This window comes from Sabethes cyaneus, chromosome 3 (genome assembly GCF_943734655.1).
Source record: "Sabethes cyaneus chromosome 3, idSabCyanKW18_F2, whole genome shotgun sequence".
NCBI lineage: Eukaryota > Metazoa > Arthropoda > Insecta > Diptera > Culicidae > Sabethes > Sabethes cyaneus.
Genome location: NC_071355.1, coordinates 105,243,965 through 105,266,418, shown reverse-complemented (window position 1 = coordinate 105,266,418; position 22,454 = coordinate 105,243,965). Strand labels below are relative to the sequence as shown.

Here is a 22,454-nt window from a genome sequence, read left to right as displayed (position 1 = left end):
AAAAACGGTTACACTACAATCATATGCATTTGACGTTCGTTTCAAAACCTTGTGCCGTACAGGAGAAGAGTGCCCAGATTTGATGGATGCAGAGTTGTCAAAAAGATTGTTCGCATATTGCGAACACAATTTATGGCGTCTGCCATTATAGCGCGTAAAAAGCTGGATACAGAATCGATCGACTAGAACCGACTAAGTAAGCTGTTTAGTAGATGCGTTAGAGCTGACCTGCGAAACCATACGAAATAGACTGATTAACTGGTAAACAAAATTTACCAATACACCAATACCAATACAAAATAGGTCAATTGGTGATAAGTGCATATGTGACATTTTATAGTATTAATAACAATTCAACAATAAACAATAAAATACTTCAAATAGTATTCCGGTGCAAGCAATTTTTTTAATACCTTTAATATCATGTAAAATTCATTTGCAGGGTTTGCTTCTAGTTGGCAGAACTAGCCATGAAAACACATATAGCAAAATGTATGATACCGGCAATATTGCTGCTAAGCCTGGCAGCAAATCTTGCTGCTGGGCGAATAGCATTTGAGAAATTAACTGACTACGATTTTCAAGGGACAACATACTACAGTGTGAAAAATCTTTCTCTTTATGAATGCCAAGGATGGTGTCGAGAGGAACCAGATTGTCAGGCTGCAGCATTCAGGTAGGTACACGTTTTTTTACCAACTCAAATACGTAATGATTTTATAGAATTTTCTTACTGAATTGGAAAATTTCACTGAAACATGTAATGCCCGAACTCACGAGGAGGGACTGTACAGGTAATATGCACCCTTATTCTTGTTTTCGTTTGAATGATATTCGTTCGAAAATTAAGCCGATCCGTATTTTTGTTTTCGTTCGAATCTATTCGAACGTTCGAACGCCCCTTCCTTTTGTTCCTTCGAATATGAGAATTGTGCTTCTCGATTCGTTCGAAACAAACTATTCGTACGAATGCAGGATACGGCCGTAAACAAGAATAAAGGTGATGATCTTAGTGCTAACCCCGCAGTTGGTAGGTTGTGCAGTTTATTGGAAAACGTACAATCTAAACGAGCTGATCTGTGAATGGGTTTATCTAAAACTTGGTTACAACTACTCAAAATGCCCTATAACTGTGCAAACTTAAATTTTGAGTAGAAAGTTTTGGTCATTTGATACCAATAATTAAATTACTTACCTACTGTGACAAATAACGCATTTTAAGATGTTCTTATTAATCTTTTAATTGGAAAACTACTCAGAATCTGAGTTTGCACACTTTTAGAGCATTTGATTAGTTTTAATCGGGTGTTAGCAACTCATTTAAAAGTCTAAAAACTCAGATTCCGGAGCGGTTAAGCAAGACTTCGCTTTACAAAGAGTTTGCATGCATCTTTATACGATTCTGCGTGATTTTTATTGTATTCTACCTGCTAAAAATCTATTCCGAAAAAAAGCTAACCATCAGTAAGCTCAAGGCCTTTAAAATAAAAATCTAATCTTAAAACGTTGAACTATTTGGGTTAGTTCATAGTACACTCAAAAGAAGCTCAAGTTTTGATTTTCTTGCGAAAATTTGAAGTGTGAATCCATGAAATTAACGTAGTAGCTTTGTTAGCTAATAATAACCCGCATGATTTGGAACCATATTCTAACCATAAATATTATCACCTATCGTCCAATCTAGAACCATTTATAAAATGGTTGAATGCCATATGCAAACTGTTGCCTGGTATAATATCAAGTATATTAGTTATTGCTATTCGTCAAGTAACCATAAAAACAATGGGTCGTTGGGAATGTTCACCATACGAAAACTAGTGATTTTCCACACATATTTTTGCTTTGAAGAGGTAGGATATGATAAACATAATGATAATGGTTGAACCATCATATAAATGGTAACGCCGTTGAAAAATTCTGCTTTTGGAATGTACACCCAATTCTTTTTTGCATGGATTTTTTTACACGGATTTTTTTTTTGCTCGGCATTTTTTGCACGGTTTCTCGAAATAAGACGGGTATTTTACCTGGTTTCTCGAAATAACACGCTTTATTGCACGGTTGAACCGTGAAGCGGTTAGCAGCAGCAAATGAACGGTTCAGAGCCGCTCATGCAAAAGAGCTGTTTTGCAAGAATTGAACTTTTCCCCCGTCTGTGAATCACAATTTTACCCCGCTAAGCGCTAGGCGGGGTTTGATCAAATTATGGAAAATAGAAATATATTTATATGAATTTTTCGTACCCTATTTTGAAAAGAGATGTTTGAATACTTCAACAAGTAATCACCTCCTGTTAATATCGAGAATAAATAAATAAAATCTATCATAATATAATGAAAACCACAAAATTGCTACATCTCACGTGTGACGTGTGACAATAAAAAACATATTTTTAATATACTTTACAAGTGACCTAGTGTACGTTGTTAGTCGCACCTAGTACATCACTTACTTAGTCAGCTCCAGGTCGTGGTTTCCTCTGCTGTACGAAGAAGTTGTCTCCATTTCACTCGGTCCATGGCCGCAATTCGCCAGCCACGTAGTCTGCGTAGGATCTACAAGTCGCCTTCCATTTGATCGATCCATCTTGCTCGCTGCGCGCCCCGGCCGTCTCGTTCTAGTCGGATCGTTATTGAAAACTTTTTCATTCTAACACCCCCAAAATTTCAAGTTATTGCAAAAAAAAAACGTTTTTTAGCTGGGTGGCCTCATACTATCATGAATAACTCAATCATTTTCCAAGCAATTTCAAGCTTTTTATACATTTTGGAAAGCTTATAGGACAAGCTTTCTGGATACATACACTTTCACGATGGTTATTCAAAAGTTAGATGAGATTTTTTCAATTAAATATCAAATTTAACTAAAAAAATTAAATTTTCTCACTTTAGGGGTCCTTAAAGTGATCTTAAAAATGACTCACATTCCTCAGCTCAACATCACTTGTTTTATATACAATCCTAATGCTTAGGTCAAAATTTCAGCCAAATCGGTCAACATTTGCCGATTTGAAACCATTTTTAAGAGATATTTTTTTGCTTTTCATATGTCGCCCGCCTAATCAACTGAACATCTTGTACACGATTTCTATCTAGATACCCAGTTGTAAGATTGAGCGGGCGATATTTGAAAGTATATACCGTGACTGCTGGTAATTCCGCGCACTTAAGGCGCAGACAATGTTATGATCTGTGTAAAAAATTCAAATGGTGAGTTAGAATAACCATAACTTCACCATCGGATAGAATTTTTAGTCCTTTTTATGAGAAAAATATGATAGTTGGTGTAAAGTTCCAATAAACAAGAAAAAAAATCCTTCAGCCGGTTACGTGTCAGTGCACATAATTCCGCGCACTAATTTATGACTTGATTATAATTCCGCTCAGACGCGTACATAATTCCGCGCACTATATTTTCATTGTAATAATCACAGACACAAAGTCTAAAAAAGCCCATAGGCAAAATTAGTCTAAAATTGAAAAGAGTATATTTTAGGTCCGGACTTCTGGTAGGAACTGGAACCATAGACAAACAGACTTAGCAACACAAACAAGCATGTACATAACATCTTGGAGCATCATAAGAAAGAGTGCTAATAATAACACATGGCAACAACTAAATAAAAAAATGGACTGCACTCATCAACGATAATAGATTAAAACTGCATAAAGCCGGAAAATGGCTCAAGCTAAAATGTTTGGACAAATTTACTTGAATAACCTCTAGGCAGTAGATACATTACACGATCGCTACATTTTAAAATTAGCTTAGCGATAATAATTATATTGATGACTAAAATTTGCTTCTTTATTTTCTGTCACTCATATTTACAATTGTTGAAAAGATATTAAACGCGTTCAGCGTAATTCGATGGTTTAGAGTTTTATTCTCGTTTGTGATCCTGAAATTACGCCATTTCACATTGGTCCAAAACTAAAAAAACGTGCGCACATGAATTTTACGTAGGAGAAGTGTTTGTGAAACCTTTGCAAGTATTACTTAAAATTGAAAGTTCTATCTTTTGGTGGAATTCAACTTTAGATTAATCCCCCTAAAAGTAAAATAAAAAATTTAGTTTTCGTCATTTTCCATATAACACATTGATGAGTTCTGCAAAGTTTTAGAGCATATTATTATAAGAAATTTTGCTGAAGACAGTAACCTTCTATCTCTTTAGCGAAGATAAAAAAATCCGAAGATTGAAAAAATCGTTAAACTCTATTTTAGCTCTTTTTGTAATTATTGTATGACTTTTTCATGTTTTACAAAGTTGTACAAATGATAAAAATACACTACCATGCCAAATATAGTATACCTCTATGGCGACATCCATTTAGCAAATTTTGACCAAAAACATCCCCTCCTCCCCCCTTTGTAGTATTTCAATATAAAAAAACCAATTTCGACCCCGGTTTACTCAACTAGTATGTCGGTTACGAATGAAACCTTCTGGATTTTGTTGCATTTTTCATATAGTTTCTAGTTCATGTAATTACTTAGCTGCCGGCTGCCGATAGTCAAGTAATTCGGGGTCAAAATTGGGGAATTTTTTATATTAAAAGTTCTACAGTTCCTAAACAAGCAACCACAGAGTTATACTATATTTAGCAAAGTTGTGTATTTTTCCTATTTATACAACTAGAACATGGAAAAATCATAAAACAACTACAGAAAGAGCTAAAATAGAAAAATTGATTTTAACAATTCATCTATAAAAAGTAGAATTTTTCTATCTTCGCTGAAGTGATAGAAGATTACAGTCTTCAGCAAAAATTTTCATAATAATATGCTCTAAAACTTCGCAGAACACATCAGTGTGTTATATTGAAACTGAAGAAAACTGAGTTTTTCATTTCACTTGTAGGGGGATTAATCAAAAGTTGAATTCCACCAAACGAAAGATCTTTTAATCTAAAGAAACGGTTGCAAAGGTTCCACAAACCTAAAACCAAGATTTCCTACTCAAAACTCTAGTGGGAACGTTTTGGTTCACTGATTTTGGATCACTTGCATTTGGTGCTTTTCATTCCGTAAGGTATTGACCGGAATCCTGGTCATTTTCGCAGATTTCCGTACTGAACAACCTTATTTGACTTTCTTCAACGTATCTACAAAGTTTTCTGTAGAGTAATGCATATTCTGCTATCCGTTTTTCCCCGATATAATCCTGCTACATCCGCGCGGAATTATAAACAACACTAATTTATCTGCTCTTAATTCCGCTCACAACAAATCTTTAAACAAAACAAACAGAAAAATGAGTTATTAATAACTATTTCCATAAAACAGTTAAGTGTACATCTATGTACCTATGTAGCACAAATTCATCATAAAAAATACTTTTTGGAGCGAAAAAAACCTTCCGATAATTTAGGCCTCCGCTTAGAACAATTGTTAACAAAACATTCGGAAATCACGTTTTGGTCAGCGTGCAATGAAATGGCCTTTGGTTTGGCCAGACGAACGAAGCAAAAGTTGTCAGTTTTTAACAAAAACATTAAAGGAACATGGTATTCCATGATAGTATACTTATTAATGACGTTTTAGTGAAATTTACTGTTGAAAAATAGATTTTTAGGATGAGTGCGCGGAATAATATGCTGCGCGGAATTACCCGCAGGCACGGTACAGTATCCCGATCCAAAACAAACAAGAGAACAAAAGGCTGCTCTAACCGTAGACCAATTTAGTATCTGTGTTATGAAAGTGCGGCAGAAAAAGTGATAAGTTCCCTATCCCAGCAAGATTTCCTAGGCTCGCAGTGAATGGCTTAGTCCAATTGGATGTCCTGGGGTTGACGTGATGTGGCAATTTTCAGAGCGATGAAGAATTAGCGACTATCTGATCAGAAAATAGGTTTTGGGCATTTAATATGTTGCTTTAATTGATGATATTTTAACTGTCATAATTTTAACTCGTTGTTCGTATGTTAGTTGAAAGACAATTACAGCAGTCCCCCGAATAAGGCGGTGGGTGGTGCTCGTGCTGTACGCCCAAGGTGATTTCTTAGTTGCTTATTAACCAAAAAAGTTGATTTTTAGTACATTGTGAGTATTTGGTATAACCTATAAGTACTCGCTAAAAACTATTAAATTTCAAACACACGTCATTGATTTCTAGGATTTCAGAAGCACTTTTTATACTCAAAACAAACAAACAAAAGATGGGCCCTATTCTCACCGTTACCTCACCTAAATTATTCAGAATCACTTGGGTGACTTCGGTCACCTAACTGACTGCAAGAATGGGTGACATGAGTCACCTAACGGAGCGATTCTCACAGTCACTTAAGGTGAGGGTGGTACCAAAACGCAAGAAAAAAGTGACGAATCTGTCACTAACGAATCTGGCCTAACAAAATTGAGTTACTAGAACAAAAACAGCAAGCTGAATAGGTGCTAGAAAAAAGGAAAACGCCTCCTAACAAAAGTGCAAGTTCTACGCAGCTCGTAAATAGTGATTTTTTTAAAATACTGCTAAATAGAGTGAAAAAAAACGAATATTGCTAATTGTAAGGAAAATTGTCCAATCAATAAGTGCGCAATCGCTAATAAGAGTGCTATATTAGCTTAAATCGGTTCGGTCTTTTCGGCGCACTTATTGCTTGGAATGTAACGGAAAAATGCACCGAAGATACCGAAACGATTTAATGCAGGATCGCACTTTTAAAAGCGATTTCGCACTTTGGATGGTACAATTTTCCTTGCAACAGCAATTACTGCGGAAAATTCAAAGAAGCTAGTTAACGTTGTTGATTGTATAATAAATCACCCAATACCATTTCACAGAAAATATTACTTTGCGGAGAACCACTACGCTGATAATACCGTTCTGTGAAAACTATTTTCTCCCATACCCAAAATCCATCTTACTACTATTCTCGCTTTCGCTCATTCAGATCCATCTGAAGGATAATACTAGAGGATAGTAGACTTAGGAAAACAAATACCGCGAGGTGCCCTAACTCCGTGCCTAATTTAGGGTGTCACAACAAAACTTTTATATGGTGTCAACATTGGTTGACGCGATTTAGGGGTCGCACATTTGAGATTTATGAAAAAATGACATTTTTAGGACTAAATTCAAAAAAATACTGTTGGAAATGTTGAAGTAAGTGGAACAAGGTACTCAACTATTTTTTTCACAATCGTTAAGTTCCGATACATTCATAAAAAAGTTATGGGGTCATATTTGGTCACAGTAATTGATTGAATTTGGCAAAATTTTGAAATTTTCAAAATTTCATTTAAATAAACGTCAAAACAGGGTATCGAACAATATCTCAGAGCAACGTTGCTATGCTGCATCGATGGGAAATTTTATGACGAACAACTTTGCAGAAGAAGTATGGACGTATGTTCAAATCTCGCTGAGATATTTACGAAAATTACAGAAAAGCGTGTTGTTCCGCCTTCATAAAATCATAAATACCTGTTGAAAAGATTATTGCCTTTAATACCAGGTCCACGGAATTAGGAACCAAAATTAGCCAGGCACCTCACGATAGAGGTAATTTATGCGCGGGCTGCCCGGTCTTAGTGTTATCGCCCAGTTAGCTTCGTACGATGTTGGTCTAACAAGCTAGTCACCGTATGTTCGAATATCGGCTAGGCGGTGCTGCTAGAAAGAGTCAGTACGATCGTTGCACTACCCCTTAATTGTCATGTACTCTGTATATTCGGTTGCGAAGTCTGTCGAGTTAAAGAAGGGTCAAGTCTTAGAAAGACATATAAACCCAAGGCTTTGCTCTTTTACTCCATCTTAATGACAACACAAATAAAAACTGGTTGGTTTTCTAAATATGGTCCGAAATCAAAAAATGTTTTTATCACTTTACCAAGTTCTGAACAGCCTTTTGGGCGCTTTACCGACAGTGCTACAAAGACAGTAGGCAAAGACCATTACGTTTAGGATTCCCGATGAACTTCAGTAAATGACCTTTAAACCAAAATTTCTATTTCAATTAAACTTTTTCTATGACTCACGAATGTTCAATTGCTGGGGCCCCATGATTCATGAAATCAACCGATTTGATGATTGAAAATTCAGCTTCAAATAGCTCGAAACTTAAACCAAAATTTATATTTCAATTAAACTTTTTCTACGACTCACGAATGTTCAATTGCTGGGGCCCCATGATTCATGAAATCATTAGTCGGTGAATTCTTTTTTCCGCAGCTCTACCAGGACGAACCAAAAAGATTCGCGCAGAATCTCTGGGATTCCTCACATTGGAATCGTGTGAAGAAATTCTGCACAGGATTCGCACAGAATACCTTGCTTATAAAAGCAGGATTCTTATAGGAGAATCCAAGAGTTGAATCTAAGGGATAGCTATAACTCGGCACGGGAATCGTCTGCAATATGAACTGTTCTGTTCTGACGTGCAGACGCAGTAAGCTACTCATATATATTGAACTGTTGAGATCCTATCATTTATAAAATCAGCTTATTTGATAGGGTACGGGTGGGTATTTCCAGCCCATTAAGCGGTAGCCTAAACAATATTCAAGAACTACGTTGAAACTATATTTATTCGAGACAAATCCGACAGGCCGAAATAGCTAGCACAGCAATTAAATGCTTTTCAAAAACAGATCAAAAGAGACAAGAAAAGAGAGACCGATAAATAACTCTTCGGTATTGCCTACATTCCGGGCTCATTGAAGATAATTAGTTTTGCAGTGACAACAGCTTGCTGCTGGCGCTAGTGTATCACTGAATCGGTCATATACACTAGCGCCAGTTGTCACTCAAATACCAGATATGTCAGCACATATATTGGCAGTAGTGTAAGTAACGCACCATACGCTGGAATTAAAAACAAAATGCTGCTAATGGCTAGTGAATGAAAATTGATTTATATTATCATATCAGAGGGGATTTTTGTGTTCTTCCGTGATAAAAAGAAGTAGAATTGTTCTGTGATAGTCTATTCATAGCTGTTTAGTTTCTAGAATAAGTAAACGTGATCATAATTGTGTGTTTTCCAAACCATCATCGTGAGCGGATACGCGTAAGCGATTGCTGCTAGTTTTTTCAGCCTGGTTACGTGCCAGTGGAAAAACAGTGGTTTTGATGTTTATTGAATAAAATTAAGCAAACTACTTACATTTTTATGAAAATAGTTATAACACATTAAAGCCTATGAGTGATACATTCGTTTCAGTATTGTTAAATAGCGGCAAAGTTTTTATTTGGGAAAGTGTAGCCAAAAAAGCTAATGTATGCCGAAATTAGTAGCGTGATGGGAATACCCTCCCGTACCCTACTTGCAATTTTGCATGTAATTACCCGATCAGGATTACCTAACAAAATTATAATACATCTTGTTATTTTATTATAAAATTTTCTAACAACAATTGTTATTACTTTGACATATTTGATCAAATTATAACAACCGTGGTTATAAATCAGCCTCCGTAAGTGGTTAAAATATCAAAAATTATAACTAAACTGTCTCTAATTAATGCCTGATTCATAACAAACCATGTAATGATTTTATCTTAATTGCAACACATTGTGTTAAAGGTTAATTGTCTGTCTGTCTGTCTGTCTGTCTGTCTGTCTGTCTGTCTGTCTGTCTGTCTGTCTGTCTGTCTGTCTGTCTGTCTGTCTGTCTGTCTGTCTGTCTGTCTGTCTGTCTGTCTGTCTGTCTGTCTGTCTGTCTGTCTGTCTGTCTGTCTGTCTGTCTGTCTGTCTGTCTGTCTGTCTGTCTGTCTGTCTGTCTGTCTGTCTGTCTGTCTGTCTGTCTGTCTGTCTGTCTGTCTGTCTGTCTGTCTGTCTGTCTGTCTGTCTGTCTGTCTGTCTGTCTGTCTGTCTGTCTGTCTGTCTGTCTGTCTGTCTGTCTGTCTGTCTGTCTGTCTGTCTGTCTGTCTGTCTGTCTGTCTGTCTGTCTGTCTGTCTGTCTGTCTGTCTGTCTGTCTGTCTGTCTGTCTGTCTGTCTGTCTGTCTGTCTGTCTGTCTGTCTGTCTGTCTGTCTGTCTGTCTGTCTGTCTGTCTGTCTGTCTGTCTGTCTGTCTGTCTGTCTGTCTGTCTGTCTGTCTGTCTGTCTGTCTGTCTGTCTGTCTGTCTGTCTGTCTGTCTGTCTGTCTGTCTGTCTGTCTGTCTGTCTGTCTGTCTGTCTGTCTGTCTGTCTGTCTGTCTGTCTGTCTGTCTGTCTGTCTGTCTGTCTGTCTGTCTGTCTGTCTGTCTGTCTGTCTGTCTGTCTGTCTGTCTGTCTGTCTGTCTGTCTGTCTGTCTGTCTGTCTGTCTGTCTGTCTGTCTGTCTGTCTGTCTGTCTGTCTGTCTGTCTGTCTGTCTGTCTGTCTGTCTGTCTGTCTGTCTGTCTGTCTGTCTGTCTGTCTGTCTGTCTGTCTGTCTGTCTGTCTGTCTGTCTGTCTGTCTGTCTGTCTGTCTGTCTGTCTGTCTGTCTGTCTGTCTGTCTGTCTGTCTGTCTGTCTGTCTGTCTGTCTGTCTGTCTGTCTGTCTGTCTGTCTGTCTGTCTGTCTGTCTGTCTGTCTGTCTGTCTGTCTGTCTGTCTGTCTGTCTGTCTGTCTGTCTGTCTGTCTGTCTGTCTGTCTGTCTGTCTGTCTGTCTGTCTGTCTGTCTGTCTGTCTGTCTGTCTGTCTGTCTGTCTGTCTGTCTGTCTGTCTGTCTGTCTGTCTGTCTGTCTGTCTGTCTGTCTGTCTGTCTGTCTGTCTGTCTGTCTGTCTGTCTGTCTGTCTGTCTGTCTGTCTGTCTGTCTGTCTGTCTGTCTGTCTGTCTGTCTGTCTGTCTGTCTGTCTGTCTGTCTGTCTGTCTGTCTGTCTGTCTGTCTGTCTGTCTGTCTGTCTGTCTGTCTGTCTGTCTGTCTGTCTGTCTGTCTGTCTGTCTGTCTGTCTGTCTGTCTGTCTGTCTGTCTGTCTGTCTGTCTGTCTGTCTGTCTGTCTGTCTGTCTGTCTGTCTGTCTGTCTGTCTGTCTGTCTGTCTGTCTGTCTGTCTGTCTGTCTGTCTGTCTGTCTGTCTGTCTGTCTGTCTGTCTGTCTGTCTGTCTGTCTGTCTGTCTGTCTGTCTGTCTGTCTGTCTGTCTGTCTGTCTGTCTGTCTGTCTGTCTGTCTGTCTGTCTGTCTGTCTGTCTGTCTGTCTGTCTGTCTGTCTGTCTGTCTGTCTGTCTGTCTGTCTGTCTGTCTGTCTGTCTGTCTGTCTGTCTGTCTGTCTGTCTGTCTGTCTGTCTGTCTGTCTGTCTGTCTGTCTGTCTGTCTGTCTGTCTGTCTGTCTGTCTGTCTGTCTGTCTGTCTGTCTGTCTGTCTGTCTGTCTGTCTGTCTGTCTGTCTGTCTGTCTGTCTGTCTGTCTGTCTGTCTGTCTGTCTGTCTGTCTGTCTGTCTGTCTGTCTGTCTGTCTGTCTGTCTGTCTGTCTGTCTGTCTGTCTGTCTGTCTGTCTGTCTGTCTGTCTGTCTGTCTGTCTGTCTGTCTGTCTGTCTGTCTGTCTGTCTGTCTGTCTGTCTGTCTGTCTGTCTGTCTGTCTGTCTGTCTGTCTGTCTGTCTGTCTGTCTGTCTGTCTGTCTGTCTGTCTGTCTGTCTGTCTGTCTGTCTGTCTGTCTGTCTGTCTGTCTGTCTGTCTGTCTGTCTGTCTGTCTGTCTGTCTGTCTGTCTGTCTGTCTGTCTGTCTGTCTGTCTGTCTGTCTGTCTGTCTGTCTGTCTGTCTGTCTGTCTGTCTGTCTGTCTGTCTGTCTGTCTGTCTGTCTGTCTGTCTGTCTGTCTGTCTGTCTGTCTGTCTGTCTGTCTGTCTGTCTGTCTGTCTGTCTGTCTGTCTGTCTGTCTGTCTGTCTGTCTGTCTGTCTGTCTGTCTGTCTGTCTGTCTGTCTGTCTGTCTGTCTGTCTGTCTGTCTGTCTGTCTGTCTGTCTGTCTGTCTGTCTGTCTGTCTGTCTGTCTGTCTGTCTGTCTGTCTGTCTGTCTGTCTGTCTGTCTGTCTGTCTGTCTGTCTGTCTGTCTGTCTGTCTGTCTGTCTGTCTGTCTGTCTGTCTGTCTGTCTGTCTGTCTGTCTGTCTGTCTGTCTGTCTGTCTGTCTGTCTGTCTGTCTGTCTGTCTGTCTGTCTGTCTGTCTGTCTGTCTGTCTGTCTGTCTGTCTGTCTGTCTGTCTGTCTGTCTGTCTGTCTGTCTGTCTGTCTGTCTGTCTGTCTGTCTGTCTGTCTGTCTGTCTGTCTGTCTGTCTGTCTGTCTGTCTGTCTGTCTGTCTGTCTGTCTGTCTGTCTGTCTGTCTGTCTGTCTGTCTGTCTGTCTGTCTGTCTGTCTGTCTGTCTGTCTGTCTGTCTGTCTGTCTGTCTGTCTGTCTGTCTGTCTGTCTGTCTGTCTGTCTGTCTGTCTGTCTGTCTGTCTGTCTGTCTGTCTGTCTGTCTGTCTGTCTGTCTGTCTGTCTGTCTGTCTGTCTGTCTGTCTGTCTGTCTGTCTGTCTGTCTGTCTGTCTGTCTGTCTGTCTGTCTGTCTGTCTGTCTGTCTGTCTGTCTGTCTGTCTGTCTGTCTGTCTGTCTGTCTGTCTGTCTGTCTGTCTGTCTGTCTGTCTGTCTGTCTGTCTGTCTGTCTGTCTGTCTGTCTGTCTGTCTGTCTGTCTGTCTGTCTGTCTGTCTGTCTGTCTGTCTGTCTGTCTGTCTGTCTGTCTGTCTGTCTGTCTGTCTGTCTGTCTGTCTGTCTGTCTGTCTGTCTGTCTGTCTGTCTGTCTGTCTGTCTGTCTGTCTGTCTGTCTGTCTGTCTGTCTGTCTGTCTGTCTGTCTGTCTGTCTGTCTGTCTGTCTGTCTGTCTGTCTGTCTGTCTGTCTGTCTGTCTGTCTGTCTGTCTGTCTGTCTGTCTGTCTGTCTGTCTGTCTGTCTGTCTGTCTGTCTGTCTGTCTGTCTGTCTGTCTGTCTGTCTGTCTGTCTGTCTGTCTGTCTGTCTGTCTGTCTGTCTGTCTGTCTGTCTGTCTGTCTGTCTGTCTGTCTGTCTGTCTGTCTGTCTGTCTGTCTGTCTGTCTGTCTGTCTGTCTGTCTGTCTGTCTGTCTGTCTGTCTGTCTGTCTGTCTGTCTGTCTGTCTGTCTGTCTGTCTGTCTGTCTGTCTGTCTGTCTGTCTGTCTGTCTGTCTGTCTGTCTGTCTGTCTGTCTGTCTGTCTGTCTGTCTGTCTGTCTGTCTGTCTGTCTGTCTGTCTGTCTGTCTGTCTGTCTGTCTGTCTGTCTGTCTGTCTGTCTGTCTGTCTGTCTGTCTGTCTGTCTGTCTGTCTGTCTGTCTGTCTGTCTGTCTGTCTGTCTGTCTGTCTGTCTGTCTGTCTGTCTGTCTGTCTGTCTGTCTGTCTGTCTGTCTGTCTGTCTGTCTGTCTGTCTGTCTGTCTGTCTGTCTGTCTGTCTGTCTGTCTGTCTGTCTGTCTGTCTGTCTGTCTGTCTGTCTGTCTGTCTGTCTGTCTGTCTGTCTGTCTGTCTGTCTGTCTGTCTGTCTGTCTGTCTGTCTGTCTGTCTGTCTGTCTGTCTGTCTGTCTGTCTGTCTGTCTGTCTGTCTGTCTGTCTGTCTGTCTGTCTGTCTGTCTGTCTGTCTGTCTGTCTGTCTGTCTGTCTGTCTGTCTGTCTGTCTGTCTGTCTGTCTGTCTGTCTGTCTGTCTGTCTGTCTGTCTGTCTGTCTGTCTGTCTGTCTGTCTGTCTGTCTGTCTGTCTGTCTGTCTGTCTGTCTGTCTGTCTGTCTGTCTGTCTGTCTGTCTGTCTGTCTGTCTGTCTGTCTGTCTGTCTGTCTGTCTGTCTGTCTGTCTGTCTGTCTGTCTGTCTGTCTGTCTGTCTGTCTGTCTGTCTGTCTGTCTGTCTGTCTGTCTGTCTGTCTGTCTGTCTGTCTGTCTGTCTGTCTGTCTGTCTGTCTGTCTGTCTGTCTGTCTGTCTGTCTGTCTGTCTGTCTGTCTGTCTGTCTGTCGCGTTGCGTATGATACCATCGACCGTAAAATCATGGCCATTCTAACCTCGCAGGGGACTTTATCAACGTAATGGTCCCTCATGTGGGCTGTTCAACATGCCGCTACAGGCTGTTATGAAAGGAACAACACACAGGCACAATCTTCAGCAAATCTAGTTAGTTTGTCTGCTTTGCCAATGAAATGGATATTGTCGATAGAATAACATCTGTGGTGGTGGCTGAACAAACTAAAACAAACAAAGTAGCGAAGATTGCGTTGAAGAAAAATGCGTCCAAACTAAAGTACCGTGAACCGCTAATATGACGCACACGCTAGAAGCTGGTGACTCGGTCCTAATAACGACCGAGTTTGATTTGTTTCGAGGATCGAGCCGCTATAGCCGCTCGCCAGTGCCTGAGTCGAGTCGAGTTGCACGACATGACTTACAAAATAGAGCCCATATTCATTCGATTTACTATCCTTATAACGCATATGTCTTTTGAGTAGATGTCGTTTTTTGTGTTAATTTACTATCATGATAATATTGCAAACTGGGGCTCCTAATCTCAAAGGCCCGGTGGGCTCTTTGGCTCCCTGTCCGCCCCTGGTGGAAACTACAATTGAGGCTCACTGATTTGATCCCATGTATTAAAGGAGCCACCCGCTATTATTGTGGAAAATCTAGTTATATCGTTAAGCAATATGAGACATTCAAAATATAATTCGGGTCATATTAATGATGCATAGATTTAGACTACGATGCGTTGTTCAACTAACTTTTAGTCAAATGGATCAGAACGCTTATTTAGGAATGTTCAAATTTTTAAATATATAAGTCCAGCCTTGTGTGATTTTGATTGTTCTTTTTTCCTAATTGATGGAAGATCGGGCACCGATCCGCTCCAACACTTCTGTTTTTTGGCATAAGTTTTTACCCAAATCGACGATGATCAATCTGATCTTATCGCATCTACTGCTTCGGTGGGTGCGAAGATGTCATCCATGTGAAATGCAGCAATATGAGTAATGCGGCTGTGAGTGCTCTGCATGAGAATGTCGCTTTATGGCCGGCTCACACGGAGAAAAATCTCTGCGTACGAATGAGCTTGTTTTGTATCTGTACCAGAGATGGAAAAAAAACGCTTCTAGCGATCAAGATCATAGGAGCGATCAGAATCAGATTCATGATTCATGAATCAGATTCATACTTGTAAGCGACAAACACTTTGTCGCGATCCATACAGATTATGACAAACCTCATGTCAGACCATGTTCATTGCATGATTGCGTTGAGAAATATAACAGATACAGACGATTGGTTGTGTGCATCGTATGAATCGCAATACAAACATGTGTGACCTTTTTTCTCGCAGCTAGGTAAAATGTAACACTATGATCGACTGCTGAGACTGTTTAGAGAACAAAATCTTGTGATCAACGCTAAAGATCCATTGTTTGTCATGATCTGTACGGATCGTGATCTGTGCGTGTGGCGATAACTCACAGATTTTATCAAAACCACTGATCTTCCATCCCTGATCCATACACAAAAATTAAGCACGTGTGCGTACCATTCTTCAATGTATTTCAACTCGCCACTCGCCCGTTACTATTTGCCAGTGTAGATACAATACGAGTCCCTGTATACGATCTATCGCATGGAGGCAAGAACAACAGAATATTCAACCCGCTTCAAAGTTGGAAGCTTCCAACTTCCAAAGCAAGTAGCTTCCAAAGCAAGTAGGCAAGAAAACGATTTCTATCCTATGTGAGCATTGTTTTCATGCTTTGTGATTACCTAGATGAGTAGATTTTGCGGTTCCTTTACAGAGTTATTCACTGGTTTCAACTTTCAAGGCCATTATTTGTTAGCTAATTCAAGCAATATTATCTTTACATAATGTACCAATTTCAATTGTCAATTATCTATATTTCTTCCATTTAAAGGTGAACGCATTCGCATTAGCGGAATTTAATTTAAAAAATCCAGTTCAAGACGTTAATTGCAGCAATATTTGCATTATTAAATGTTTTTATATTGTATCGTAATCCGGTGGCAAATTATTTTCAGTTAGAGGTTTGACTATGTTGCCCCATATTACGGTATTGGCGTAGAACTACGTCTTACTGTAGGATGTCAATCCAAAATTAGGATTCAAACCAGCGTCTCGAAAGAATGAAAGATTTTGAACGCTAATACCACTTCCAATTAAGAATGGATTTTGATGGTTCGCGTACCATTGGATTCATAAATGACACAGTAATTGTATGACTTTTTTGAAAAAATTGTTTTCTAATCGCTACATAAAGCTGCTGCTGCTGCTGTTGCTGCTTCATAATAGAATTTTGTTAATAGCTAGGTGCGCGAGGGAAATTTCTATTCTAAAATACAGCTATGATTTGCTAACTGAGGGTTTGTTAATTGAACGATTCGTTAATTGGGTGTTCAAAAGTTGGGCCGCGCTCCAACTTGAACGTCAAAATTCTATTGAACTTTTAAACTTTTTGTTGAACTTTTAGAAATTTCTACCGACTATCAGTCGGCCCAATTAGCGAATCAGCTGGCGTGCAGTGGTGACCAAACTAACGATTTCAGGCTGTACTCCGATGTTGACACTCGTAAAAATACAGAAAGCACTATCATTTACTTATTTATTTAGGCCGCTATTTTACGCCATACATAGGACAATATGGTATGAAAAGTATTTTGTTTGAAAATATGATATGGTATGGTATGAATGTATTCTTGGTATATATGAAGTATTCTTGGTTAAAAACATTTTAAATCCACTAAGTACAATTCTTATTTGAATGCATTCCGTAATTTAAGTTAGACGGCTTTGACTCTTCCATCTTATAAGGACCGCTGAAAGCTTCTAAATATTGAAACATTAAAAGCGCGTCGTGCATTCGCAATGGTTTCATTTGTAAACAACATAGCTCCACAAGGTATTAACTCCACCGAACTCTTATCAAAACAAATTTTTTACGCGCTTACTAGAAACTACAATCTTTTATCGACTGGTAATTCACTCAATGGAGTTGCAGTCTTTGCTTTGCAATCTTAAAAACGGTGTTTTTCTCTTTCACCAACGTTTTGAATAATTTGTATTCTTTATCAAGGCTCCAAAATCATCAAAAAAAATCAAAGAACGTAGGACTACGAGAGTCTCTTTGTTGCATGATCGTTCATCGTTGAACGATTTGCTTTATAAAAAATTACACTGTTTTGAAAAATTTACGGAATGGATCGAGTATCAAAAAATATGTACCAAATTTAAAACCAAATTCCAATTCAATAACTGAAAACTGACTTCTAAATTAGGCACAAACGTAAATGAACAATTTTAATCAGTTTAGGTGAAACCTTTGTAACTTGATAAGTTAGTTTTAGTGAAAAAACGCCGATTGGTGGATGAAACATCTCCTTAGTGTTACCAAGTATACAGGAAACAGCTACCAAGTACAAGATTAGAGATGACGAGCTTGTCCAATTGCATCCATGAGCAGTTCATTTCCAGAGGTTTGACCTTAAGGAGCGATAATTGTAGAGCACTTGTAATAAGTTAGGCTAGAAGGGTCGGTAAAAATTCGTTTGAAGATACTTATTTCGTTTGGAAAAATATCTGTGTAAGAAAGGATCTAGTTCAGCACCTTATATATGTGCATTGCGTCTTCTTACACCGATTTTTCTTAACACCCTTGTTAATGTTTTACGAGCTTTGCGCGCCTTTCATCATTAATTTTCAAAGCTAACCGGCAAAATTTACGTACTATACGTTTGAATGCTTCGTAGAAACTAACTTTGTGATAAAGTAGTCTCTTTTTCATTAAAATTGGGAGTGAGATTTTTCAAGTTGTTTCATTCCATTATCTACGTAACTAAAGAGCGTAGCTAGCCGATATACTAATAGCAAGCTGCGAAACTATTACTGTGTTTACTACACGTAGTAATGAAAACTGATGATGTGTAGTGTTGCATTTGTGTCTAAAAGCACTCGGCATAAAAGAAAAGGTTAAAAATTTTGACCTGAAGTATCCAATATTCAATAAACTGGCAGTATTTAGACTAAAAGGTTATAAAACGATGGATTTCACTCCCACATCTACCTGATAAATGCAATAGAAGTAACAAGTTCATACCCGAAAATACTCAAACGTGATTGGCTGACAGCTTATGCAAATTTACTAAAATTGTTCGACCTTATATAAAAATTCCAGCAATTAGCCGTCCAGTTTTTTGTGAAAACCACAGAATAGGCACACGTTTTGTGAATCGATTGGTATGTAATCCAGCAAAATCCGTTCAGAATTGACTGAGCTATTACCGTTCAAAATCTATCACTTTTTCGAGTCACGATCATTTTTGTTTTCGTAGCATTTCGTAAGACTCAGTCCTACGTCAAAAATAAAGCATTTTAAGAGTGCAATGCCAAAAGAAAGTCCATTGAGCTTTCTAGAAACTTACTCGTTCTAACACTATTTGCCACTGATCGTTATCGAACCAATTATGCTTAATCAAATCAGGGTGCTATACAATCAGTATTGTAATTTTAATTTACTTCTCAATGAATAAAACGAAAATGGAGCAATATTTAGAGGCAACACGCAATTTCAATTCTTAATAATAGAAAAACTTATGTAAATGTAACATTACAGTAAGATTAGGTTAATATTGTAACACGGTCTACACACGATTGACTGCAATTAAAAAATATTAAATAAATATTAGAATACCAAACGGTTGTGTTGCGCAACGACGTCGTTTGTTATGTATTTTCCGTGTGACCATTGAGGCGGCTTAAATTGTGTCGAAAAGCAAGATTGTTAAAACGGTAATTTATATTGAAACATCAAAACTGTATTTAAAAAAATATATGGTGAGTGTAAAAGACCGCTGGTCTGCTTGTTCGGCCTAAAGATCCGGGCTCGGAATATGCTAATTGAAGACTTTCGCAGTCGGGGCACTACACATACATGCATTACTATTAACTATTATTTTCGAGAAAGTGAGTAGAATGTTCCGTTTACAGGGATACTTCGATTTAACACGATTTATCATTTTAAAAAGTTGTCTCATAGTGAAATTGTCTTACATAGAATCATGATTTAAAACAAAAATTGTGTCAGCAGTCCCCATTTTTGCTTTGTGTACTGTGTTTATAGTTTTTGAACTGTTGATTGTTGTTTAAACTTTGATTTTTTAAACTTTTAGTATTATCTATTTTGAAATAATGAAAATCTTTAGGTCGCCGCTTGTGGAAGGGAGTTTATCTCTGATATTGTTGGCAACTATGTCTAACGAATTTGTCTTCTATCGAATTGTTTCATATCGAGGTCTAAGTGCAATAAAGCTTGTTAACTTTTTATTACTACTTTCAATCACTATCACGATTCTAAATACACATATTTGCTAAAATAAACAGTATTAGGTAGTAAAATAAATGGAACTTTTAGTATTTTTTGTAAATTTAGGTATTTTTCTAAGACGTTTGGAAAAGAACTATGTTTTTTATTTTTAGTTATTTAGGCCATTACAAATAATTAAAAAAAAATTTTCCTTCCAGTGTTGGCCAACTGAAGGGGGGGAGGGCGAAAAAAAAAACAAAGAGATTTTTACTTAAACTTCAAACGTGAAAACTAAATCTATTCGTGCTATTTATATATCCGTTATTATTTTCCATGCAAAAAATACGAAAAAAAAAGACAAAATAGAATGAAAAATTTTTTGCCGATTTTCGGAAAATCCGTTGTTTCAATAATCGCGTAGCTGTAACTGGTTTCAAACAAAAAAAACTCTTCTAACCGAACAAATTTCCAAACGATTAGAATTTTTGTCTGCAGCCAAAGATAACCGTGAATGTTATTTTTTTGCAATCTGCCTTTTGAATTCTGCTCCTTCCTCGGAGAAAGTGATTCTCTGCATTGTATATAGCACTCGCATGCGAGCGAGCGAGTAATGTAAACCATAGGCACCGAGCGATTGACTGCGCGTAGGGACTTGCTTCTCGTGTAAACCCGGCATTAAGCCCAAGCCAGCCAAAAAAGTATTCGGATAGTTAACTATTAGTTAAAATAAATGACCCTTCTTGCTCAACTACTATCTCGTAGGACCATTTACATTCTTGGACGTAGGACCATTTACATCTGGACTGAATACTGATGTTTTGGTAACGCTAGGACAATTGAATGGTGCCCACCGCTTACAATTATCGACAGTATGCTTAGATTCATCTTCCCGGTACAATATGTATTTACCACACAATTACAAGTTTGCTGTAATTTCGCCTAAAATTGTTCAGATAATTGAGTTTTTACACTTTTTTTTTTGTATGGGCTTATCACTTTGACCACAACATTATTGATCTATTGTAATGTTGCCCGGGTGTATGCTGTATTCTGCACTGCATTTCTGTGCTTTATCGTTATTGAGTAAACGATAAGCTTATATTTTTTTTATGCGTGCTTATGTGTTGAGGGTTTTACCCATGCTTTGATGCATGTCCTACTATACCAAACCTGTTTCGCCTCGTTATAGTTAGCACTGGTGAGTCCTCCTGAGGTTTAAAACCATTACCTCATTAGGTCTTCATACCAGTATACTAACCATAAGAAGCGTCTTCGGGATAATATAGAACTCAGCATGAAAGAAGGGTGATGAGGGGCCAGAGAATAAACCCATGCTAAAGTCACTTTGACATAGAATGGCCTGATTCTACTAAGATTCGAACCCACGACCAGAGTTTACACTTAGTTCTGTTCAAAAATATATATCTTTGCTACCTCGGAGCTTTCCATGCACCCCAACAAGGTATGATACCGAGAACCATTATGCAGGACTAACTACAAGAGAAGGGCTGCAAGAGCAAAATCACTCGTCAGCAAGTAATCAAGCAATGATAAATTAAAATTCGTTATTGATCATGTTATTCAATCTGTTCAGTTTTGAAAAATCTTTAAATGTGGCACCTTTGGTTCCGATGGATAGTAAAACAAGTGAAAAGTGAAAATTGCAGTTAAACAATAATCGAACATTGCGGTTAGTGTCATACCATGTGGGGGTGCAAGGAAATTTTTGGATAGAACTAAGCGTAAACTTGATTGTCTGAACGATCTCAGGTAGAATTAAAGCAAATTTGTAATTGTGTGGTACATACATACATATTGTACCGGGATGATGAATCTAAGCACACTGTCGATAATTGTAAGCAGTAGGCACCATACAATTGTCCTAGCGCTATCAAAATATCAGTATTACGCCTAGATTTGAACCCTTTTGAACATCTTTTGAAATAATTTCATTTCATGACTTAAAACGAGCTCTTGTAAAAAAAATAGTCGTTTTGGAAATTTGTGAATAATAGAAGAAAAAGTACCGGCATCCCGGGTTGCGTTAAGTATAAGGGTGTCACAGCTACCGATGCCCAATCGTCAACCGAACTTTTTGCGGCTTACTTCAAAAGTGTGTTCACTGCAACAACTGGTAGTATCAGAGAACTACCTATTACTAATGAAGAGGCACCGTAACAACTGTCCCATACTTGTGTGGAAAACGGTATTTGTGCACTCAATGCCAACAAATCCGCTGGTCCTGATATGCTGACAAATAGTATTCTCAAGCAATATCGGCAAGAATTTGTATTTCCGCTCACTAGCTTATTCAACGCATCGCTGGCCGCCGGTCATTTCCCAGGAATCTGGAAGATTTCGCACATCACTCCGATACCTAAAAAAGGTGCCAGAGGCGATGTAGAAAATTATCGTGGGGTTGCTATACAATCGGCTATCCCGAAACTTTTCGAATCATTAGTTTATTGTCACCTTTATGACAATGTAGTCGGACGTATTTCTTCTGTGCAACATGGATTCTTGAAGAAGAAATCAGTTGTAACAAACCTGTGTGAGTTCACCTCAATGGTTACGGACTACATATCGAAAGGTTTTCAAGTGGACTGCATATATATCGATATGAGCAAAGCGTTTGATACCGTTAGCATTAATAGCATCTTGGAGGCAATTGAAGAGTTTGGCGTTCGAGGTCCATTGTACAGCTGGATGATATCGTACCTGATGGATAGAGTACAGTTTGTTAAAATTCGCGGCAATAAATCTTGCTCATTTACCGTACATTCTGGAGTACCACAAGGTAGTCACTTAGGACCGTTGCTGTTCGTGATTCTAATGAACAAATTACCTGATGTTATCACCCACGCAAGAATTCTAATTTATGCAGACGATATAAAAATCTTCTTTCCTATCAAGTCCACGGAAGATTGCCTGAAATTGCAGCTCGACCTAGGCCACGTTGGAAGGTACTGCGAAAACCGTGGATTAAGAGTAAATGCAGACAAGTGCTCAGTAACGGCATTCACCAGAAAAGTTAACCCGATTACGGGTTACCAAAATAGAGTAGTGCCGCGCAGGAGAAGAGCTACCACCTTATCAGGACCTGTGCTGTCTGGTAGACCTTGACTCGGTCCTCGCGAGGCATAAGATAGCCGACATCGTGTTCTTCACGAATATTCTTGCAGGACGAACTGTCAGCCAACCTCTTGCCAGCCGACTAATATTGAACGATAGTCCAGTCTCGCTA

The 22,454-nt window shown here is 39.1% G+C and overlaps 1 protein-coding gene across 1 annotated transcript in view; it reads left to right on the top strand.

Annotated features, from left to right (window-relative positions):
* Positions 1 to 466: 466 nt before the first annotated feature.
* LOC128742317 (uncharacterized) overlaps positions 467 to 22,454 on the top strand; it is a 64,915-nt gene continuing 42,927 nt past the window's right edge. The window contains exon 1 of the mRNA XM_053838647.1: positions 467 to 676. Within this exon, the coding sequence (XP_053694622.1) occupies positions 471 to 676 (206 nt within the window). The 5' untranslated portion in view covers positions 467 to 470. The remainder of the gene's footprint in view (positions 677 to 22,454) is intronic.